Source organism: Conger conger, chromosome 8 (assembly GCF_963514075.1).
Source record: "Conger conger chromosome 8, fConCon1.1, whole genome shotgun sequence".
In the NCBI taxonomy this organism is placed as follows: Eukaryota; Metazoa; Chordata; class Actinopteri; order Anguilliformes; family Congridae; genus Conger; species Conger conger.
In genome coordinates, this window is record NC_083767.1 from 51,336,512 (window position 1) to 51,345,710 (window position 9,199).

Sequence of the window (9,199 nt, forward strand, 5' to 3'; positions counted from 1 at the left end):
ACCAACAAAAATATGTAGTCTATATCCTTGATTAACTCCAACAACTTGGTAAATGTCGGCAACATAATATGTACATTGAAGAGGCTTTTGAGAAGAACTCATTGAAATGAGCGAATCTAATATGACAAATTCATCAAGTTTACAGGCTTGAAAGTCCTTGAACATAGAGATTATGTCCTTATGACTGATAAAACAATAATCTAGCTGTGAACCTAGACTATTTCACCCTTAACCCAACCTTGACAAACAAAGTTTGACAAATGATTTGGCCCATGGTGTGAACTAACAAATATTTTAACAACACTGGAGAGGAATCATCATTCTTTGGCTGGACATGTTCACTCTGTCCTTCCCAGATGTCCTTCAATTTATCAAATTGTGTTATGTATGCGACACAGATAAGGCCATCACTTTTAAACAACAAGCCCTACATATAAGGAGTACTTGTCCATGAAAGACTTTTCACCCTTTGCCATTGTGAAGTTTTATTCTGAACTATTGAGTGTTTAACAGTCAGCTATACCAGGATGAAGAAAGGACTGATTATCAGTTTGTTTCTCCTCAGCTGTGCATACGGAATTCCAGTAATCCTCAAAACTAGAGAAAGCCGTAGAAGGTATGTTAATACACAGATGTATGTGCAGTATAAATTAGGTTCTTAACATTCTAATAAAAATGTAGAATGGTTGGAAGCGATGATTCAAAGTTTTAGCACATATTTACATGTATTTTGTTTTTGGTGTCTATTTGTCCTATTTACTTGATTTTTATTTTTAATTTTTAAAGATTAACTGAATTGCATAGACTGACCAATGCTGAAAACAACATTGCTATGTAAGTAAAATCTTAATTTCAGTTTATATTGCCCTGGGGACTTGAAGGATCTACTCACCTGGTTTTCTAGACATGAAAATGCTTAAATAATACAGGGCTATGTCTGTGATTTCTGTTTCAGCAGAACATCAGAATCTCAACTTCCCTTAAACAGGACAATGCATCCCATGAATATCACTGAAGTAAATGTTACAGTCATCATGTGAGTGAAGTCTTCGAATTGTATTCCTTTGCTTTTTCTACAAAAGTATTGCAGCAATAACAGTGTCTCTAAAATAATAATAAAATAAATAATCATAATAATCATAATAATAGCTTTATTTGTATAGCATCTTTCATGCAGATTGCAGCCAAAAGTGCAAAAGGCTGGAACTCAGATTTTCCAGTTACGTATGATGACATATTGTTCACGGATTTATTCAAACATATGGCTAGGTTTTGCGTATTAACTTGGCTGAAAATTGTGCTATTTTGACAATATCTGATTAAAAATGTTTTATTAATGCTACTATAACATATCATATATGATATGGTTCCTTAGATGAGCAACGCTTAACAATGAGGTTTAAGAATACTGTGTCAATATGGAGGAAGATACATACTACTTTCTAGGCACATGTATTGTTTGAAAACTGGGAATTTCATATTTCATATTTAAATTTGTATGCATTATACTTTATGAATTTATTGTGTACTTTGAAAAGTTTGGTTACAGCTATAGGCTAAATCCAGTCAGTGCATTAAAAAAAAAAAATCAAAATGTTTTTATAGCGAGATGCTGATGCTGGGCTGGTAAGTACTGTAGCATCCATTCTGAATTTGACTTTTGGCACATTAGCAGTTCAACACAGAGTAGACTATGCGATTAAACCTGCAGTTCAATAGACAGCATATGATGCGTACTTCACACGGAGGTTGGTTGTGATCTAAATTAATTTAATGTTTAAAATATATGCCCATCTCTGTGCAAGAACAACAAAACCGTAGCTCAAATTATGTCTTAGTTCTACAGTACATGATGCAATGCTGATGATTCAGTTTCATTTTATGTCCTTTGTCAGAATTTCAGTTTTTACACACATCTTATGGATAGTTTTTCAAAAGCTTTTTGTGAAAATACATACAACTTAACAGGTTAATATCAAGAACCATTTGGATGTGCATATGTTCAGGAATTGAGGTTGTGCACTTACAGACATTCTAATGAACAATTCCTTCTCTTAGATGTCCCCTGCCATTTGTATTTTGACCAACCTAATGTTATTTCTTCAGCATGTGTGGGGCGACATGGCTCAGGCAGTAAGAGCAGTCGTCTGGCAGTTGGAGGGTTGCCGGTTCGATCCCCCAAATGCTCCTGATGAGCTGGTCGGCGCCTTGCATGGCAGCCAATCGCCATTGGTGTGTGAGTGTGTGTATGAATGGATGAATGAGAAGCATCGATTTTACAGCGCTTTGGATAAAGGCGCTATATAAACCATTTACTGTTTAATATGATATATTAGCTCAACTCCTTTATGTTATCCATCCATTAAGTGCAAATAAATGAACTTTTGCACCATTGCATTATAATTGTTCACTCAAAATCATATTAAATTGGGGGTGACATTAGCTCAGGAAGTGTCCCTGAGCAAGACTCCTAACCCCAAAATGCTCCTGACGAGCTGGTTGGTGCCTTGCACGGTGGCCCATCACCGTTGGTGTGTGTGTGTATATGAATGAGTGAATGAGAAGTATCAATTGTGCAGCGCTTTGGACAAAGTAGCTACATAAATGCCTACCATTTACCATTTAAACTGTGTTGACAAAGTCTGAATGACATGACATGACATCATGACAGAATACCTAAGAAAGGTGTTTTAAGAAGTGTCCTCTCTGCACTTCGGTGATAAGTGACACTTTGGTGCAGTGATGTCGAAGATTTGTACAGTGTATGTTTGCATGAGTACTAAGCATTCATTAACTTGAGGAGCTGAAATTCCCTAACAGATTAGAGACTCTGTAATGGAACAGCAATGTAAACAACGCACTGGCCCATGTGAAGTGAAGTCTCTCCATACAGACTGATTGTGAACCAAAGGTGGAAGGTTCTGAGTGAAGTAGCCTTGCCCCTTTGTTCCCACAGGTCTGACCTGTCCCTGGATTACACCAGAAACAATGTCTCCTTCCTTCTCCATGAGTGAGTAGCCTGAACACAAAGGGTAGTTTATTGCCCTGGGGACTTGAAGGATCTACTCATCTGGTTTTCTAGACATGAAAATGCTTAAATAATACAGGGCTATGTCTATGATTTCTGTTTCAGCAGAACATCAGAATCTCAACTTCCCTTAAACAAGACAGTGCATACCATGAATATCACTGAAGTAAATGTCACAGTCATCATGTGAGTGAAGTCTTCGAATTGTATTCCTTTGCTTTTTCTACAAAAGTATTGCAGCAATAACAGTGTCTCTAAAATAATAATAATAAAATAAATAATCATAATAATCATAATAATAGCTTTATTTGTATGTGAGTAGCCTGAACACAAAGGGTAGATGAAAATTAAAATCCTCCCTATGCTTGAAATACAGTACTTAATCATCTATTTTCTGCAGACTAAACCAACCAGATCTGTTTAGGTGAGTACAACCCTTTTCATTACTCATGTGGAGAAAAGTATTTCTATCAGTTTCAGGTTGAAGTACAAGATTTAAGAGCAGCCAGACATTGACTCACTGAGCACTTTATTAGGAACACTATATTAATACCTCAATTTTACATGGTATGCATTCCACAAGATGCTGAAGACATTCCTTTGAGATTATGTTCCATGTTGACCTGATTGCATCACGCAAATTCTGCATGTTTGTCAGCTGAACATTCATCCTGCAAATATCCTGTTCTACCACATCCCAAAGGTGTTCTAATGGATTCAGATCCAGTAACTGGGAAGGCTGTCACAACAAGGGATACGTTTTGTAAGGGGGATAGAATTTGTTGTGACAAGGCCACTAAAGAGCATTGAACTTATAGTCATGTTGATGAAACCAGTTTGAGCCAGCCGGTTTGGCACTAACAATCATGCCACGGTCAAGATCACTGAGACCACATTTTTTCCCATTCTGCTGGTTGATGTGATACCATATCTGCATGATCTTATGCATTGCACTGTTGTGGAAACTGCAATGAGGGTTGGGATGAGCATTACGACACAAGCATATGACTGGATAATTCCAAATTTGGAGAAAGAGAGAAAGCATTTAAACGTTTGTATTGCAACAATGACTAAAAGCAGGAAATGATAAGAAATTCAGATGAAGTACTCTTATTTGTTCATGATGACACAGAATGATTGAATGTAACTTGTCAGTGTCCCCAGTCAAAGACGGATGTTGGCACCTAGCCGGTGCTTCCTCCCCACATGTGCTCTGGGAAATCTGGCGTCCTCACTACAGCATGGGAATGACAAGGCAGGAGAGTTGACCAGAGACCCATTTGGGATCGGCAAAAAATGATGAATGAGAGAGGATCTCAGACTCTTCCAAATTCAACAGGAAAGCCAACATCCAGCAGTACAGTTTAGCTTTTTTCTTCATTGATTGATATCAAATCGTTAACAAATCATAGTTCCTGTTTATTTCTGGACCATTGATCTTAATTTCTTTTCAAGTTCATCTTCTCCTGATATGGATGTAAAAGTAAGAAATATTATGGTGTAATATTATATATTTTGGAAGAGAGATGTCAGACTTTTTGAAAAGCATTTTTTAGCCAACTGTCTTCCGTGCCTGACATTAATAGAATGTATTGCAATAAAAGTAATCTGTTTTGAGTGTTTCCAAGATCTCTACTATCGATGAAAAGTCTGAAGCAGAATTACACTACGATATTAAATAAATTAAACCAAGGTAGCAATGATTACTATGTGAAGTGATTAAAACTACTAGAGATTTGTGCTACTTTTGCATGGATTTGTATAAAATCACACATTACATGGTTGCCAGGTGTCAACAGGCTTTAGAAAGGTGAGTCATATCAAACAGGATAAAAGCCAGGCTCAACATCTTTAGACTCTGTATTGGCAGACTGGCAGTGACTTCATCTCCTCTTGTCTTCAAGGCCCTTGTCACCAGGGACTTGAAGACATTGAAGATTTTAGACCATTTAAGGGTGCTGAGCATTAACACTTGGAATTCACAATGTCTTCCTGTTCAGGTCTATGGAGGACCACTGGATCCAAGAGCTCCTTAAATCCAGTCGTGTTCCTGAAAGACACATATGTGTGCATTATTTACACAACTATCAGATGTGCCAACCCTGAAAATGCAAATTTCCTTTCATTCCAGCCCAAAAATATTGCATGCAGCCTTATAGAAAAGTTATTACGATTCTATTTATCAGAACACCTTCAGGGAGCTAGTGTGCATAGTTTTAGTGAGGTTATGTTTACTCCTATACAGACTAACGTCTATACCAAATGAAAACTTTGACCCATCAGCAAAGTATCTTTTCCCTTTGGCTGTTGGATCAAAGTATGGATTTGGTGGACATTTTGCTGTAGTGAAAAATGTCATGTTACCTGTCTCTCTTAGACTGCATGATGTGTGAGCGCTCTCGCCTCAGTTGTTCCAGTTTCTCTTTAACAAGCGTTTTCTGCCGATGTCTATCCTCCTGAATCACAGAGGCCTCAGTCAGTGAACGTTATTCCCAGGCTCATCTGCCCACCTCACCTCTCCATAGCCCTACCCCCACAGTGCTCACCATCCTATGTAGCAACACTTGCCTGTTTAAAGTTCTCTGTGAGCTTCTTGAGACTGTCTCCTTGTCTGTGTCCCAGAAGGTCCTCCTCAGACTTCTTCTTCTGGACAATTGATAGACGCTCTTGGATCTGCAAAAAGGGCAGGAAATCATGACTCAATGGTGACACAGCACTGAATACACTAAAATATTTATGCACCACCCACGTGCATACTCACATACCCTGAACATTTGTCTCTCCTTGTCTCGTTGATACTTGCTCTCTGCTTTCCTTTGCATGTCCACAAGACTCTTCATTGTCTCCTCACGCTCCATGTCTGAGATGTGTACAATGGTTTCCTCTCTCTGGTAACCTTTGGCCCCTGTCTACAAGGCCATACATCCAGAATTAAAATATTGCTGTTAAAATTACCGAGCTACAACATTTCTTTTCCATCTCCGCCAATGAAACAATATATCACTTTTGAGTGGTTTTCATCATTTTTGCATCATTAAGGCCTTACTTTAACAGCACTTACAGCACCAAAAATGGAGTCTGTCGCAATGTCAGAATCTGGCTCTTTTGCAGCATCTTCTATGGTTTGTTCACTGTCCTCATCATCAGTTTTATCTGCAGACCTTATTTCATGTGCAGTAGAGCTACTAGGGGGTAACTGTGGGGACATAAAAGCCTTCATTTATGTATACCGCAGGCAGACACTGAGCTGCTAAACATGAAGCACAACAAATCTATTTTCAGTGTTAGTGCTGACATTGATTTTTCAATGGGCCTTTCTGGGATTTCTTATAATTTAAACTTGCTGTTTCCTGGATATAAGAATCAAAGACAGTTCCTCAGTTGTGGTTGAGTCTCACCATGCCAGTGTAAATGGCTTCTTCAGTTGGCTGGCCTTGGTTGTTCCCAGCTACCTGAATACATTCCAAAAATATTGACTCTGAATTGTCTGTGGGGCTCAGTGTGTCCCTTCTCTCCCCGTGTAGCTTGTCAGCTAACTGCCCCTCGTCTTCATCCGGGGCCTCATACAGTGGTAACTGAATAACAAAAATGTTTTAGCATAACGGCTGCCAAGAGAGCACAAACAGCATTGATCAACACAAACTGCTGAAACCAAAAACCGAATCCATTAACCTTTCCCACACCAGGTCCAAGCAATTATGGGTGATAATAAACCATCTCCCCAGACACTATGCAATCTCCTCTCTTTATTGAAGCTAAGGGGAATGGTGAGCCAATCAGGGTGTTACCTTGCCAGCACTGGCATCTTCCTGGTCTGGTTCATCCTGATGTTCTGCAGTACAAGGACTGCCCTGGAAAAAGGCAGAGGCTTCAATTCCACCTGCTTCTTCAGTAGCTTTCTGGAGGTGTGGAGCATTACATACCTCCTCCTGCCTCAGAGGTGCCTCACATGTCACCAGTTCATCAGAGAGTTCCTGATGGGACAGTCAACTCACAGTAACTGCTCTATCATTGATTTATAGGAAAATCATAATTTGTCATGCCCATTGATAACAGCGCAGCCGTAGAAAATTAGAATAAAACTCCTTTCGAAGGCAGATAGAAACGGGAAACAGGAGCAGCTGTTGTTCTCGGAGTACACTGCTAACAACACACACTTTTGGAACTGCACATAGAGCTCATATACAACCCAACTCTGTTTGAGCTTGGTTGTGCTGGTTTCATTTCTGGATAATACTGTATATGACAAGTAATCTTATGAGCTTGCTGGTCTTGTGTGTATAGATAATGTGCCTGGTTGTTGTAGCTGATTGCTGACCTCATGTTGAGGCCATGTGACTGGATGTTGTACCTGGTTATTGCCATCCTCTGCTGGTTTACCCCAAGCCACTGCAATTAGAGAGCCTTGTTTTTCAAAGTATAGAGGAACATCACATGGACTATCTTCTCCCTTTACAATGGCTCCTTCTCCATATGGCGCCTCCTGGTTACTCTCTCCATGTAATACCTCCAAATAGGGGATTTCCTCTGGGACAAGGGAGTTTCTGCACTCTGCCGGACAAATATTGGCATTCTGAAATGTGCCTCTTTCACACACATTATTGTCCTTTAAGGGCTATAAACTATATTAATTTCCTAATTATTATACCCGTGGATAGAAGGTAACTATCATTCCTTGAAATAGTTAAGAAACTTTAGAATCTACTTAATTTAAGTATTAGCCTTCCTTCATCAATCATCAATCAGTGTTGATGTGTTCATGTCCTACTATCAGCATCACTGTAACTTATAAAGTCTGTAATATTTATAAATCAGTTTACCACTGCAGAGTTCCTCTCTGTCACTGCCATCTACTGGCCTCTCCAGTTCTCCCTCTGGATTGTTTCTGGTCTCCTGTGGAATCTCACGAGCCTCACCATTGCACAGTAGCTGTGGAGCACACACCAGGAGAATTCACTCAAAAGCCCTACAGTGCTGTGCATGTTTACTGAGAGATACCTGTGCAGATACTTTCCTCTGAGGCTGAAGATTCTGCATTGTCACGGTTGCCCATGGGTCTGCTCTGCTGGCATGAATCAGGCAGTAAGAGCAGAAACAGGTTGGCCAATTTTTTGTCTTGTAGCTGTGTTGTATATTTATTGTGAAGTTGAATTAGGAAATCCTTACTCTGGAGCAATAGAAGAAATAAAAGAGAAAGTAATAATGGATTTTAAAGAACATCACTGGTAATGCAATGCATCAAAGACAGGGTTAAGAGAACATGAAATGCTTGCCCCAAGCTCTTTGGAGGGGCCAATTATAATGGAGCATGAGAAGTCTTTGGGGTACTCTGGCTATTTTGGAGCGTGTGCAAGGGTCATATGCTGGTGGATGCTCATCCCTCTCGCTGCTCTGTCTGTGACTCACCGCTTCCTGCAGGTCCTGGGTCAGTACCATCACCTCTGCATCCTGCAGCTTCATTAGCTGAATCAGAACCTCCAGTGCACAGTCACCCCAGGAGACTGCCTCCCCGAGCATACCCTTTATATCTCTCAGTCGCATAATGCATGGATCTCTAAGTGCAGAAGGGCATTCTGGGAATATTCCTGAAATAAACCCACAAGAACAGGTACGATTAACCTCACGTTTACTGTTAATAAAACACACATAACCAATCATCTCCTACAAGTGGCGTGACTCCTGAGTGGCTGGTGACTGACCCATGCTTTGTGAGCCCTGTGCCACAGATCCCTGCAGCTCCTCTGGAGTGAAACTGTGGAAGAGTTGAATGAGGTGCTCCCGCTCACACTCCTGACACAACAGCATACTCTGAAGTACAGCCTGCTTGGAGAGGTCAAAGGACAGGAAAACTCCCACTGGAACTTCACAGTTTTAGTCATTTACTAAATATCAGTACAATATTCTGGTTTCATGAGCAAAATAATCTAGGATAGGAGGCCAATTTTGTTCTGGAGTATACTGATAGATTGTGTTAGTGAGTCCAACAACTCATTTGTTTTCAAGCTTGAAGTTCTTGGAGTTATCAGCAAATTGTGCTCCTTTCCAAATAGGCATTCGTAGTACACCATGGTATTGCAGACTGGTTTGGCACTTTAACAGCACACTTTCAAGATTTCAAATTACCCACATATTGTAGTTCAGACAGCCATGCAGGTTATGGGTGTGAGGCAG

At 39.9% G+C, this 9,199-nt stretch overlaps 1 protein-coding gene across 2 annotated transcripts; it reads left to right on the plus strand.

The window, feature by feature from the left end:
* Nucleotides 1-852: 852 nt before the first annotated feature.
* Nucleotides 853-4,435, plus strand: zgc:193726 (uncharacterized protein LOC561161 homolog). 2 transcript variants are annotated; one of them, XM_061250919.1, is made up of 5 exons: nucleotides 853-1,036; nucleotides 2,957-3,010; nucleotides 3,134-3,214; nucleotides 3,429-3,452; nucleotides 4,184-4,435. In XM_061250919.1, the coding sequence occupies exons 1-5, from the start codon at nucleotides 993-995 to the stop codon at nucleotides 4,326-4,328; spliced, it is 348 nt and encodes a 115-aa protein (XP_061106903.1). In that variant the 5' UTR covers nucleotides 853-992; the 3' UTR covers nucleotides 4,329-4,435. The 2 variants fall into 2 exon arrangements, with proteins under 2 accessions (XP_061106903.1, XP_061106905.1); XM_061250921.1 differs by having other exon boundaries at nucleotides 3,137-3,214.
* Nucleotides 4,436-9,199: the final 4,764 nt, after the last annotated feature.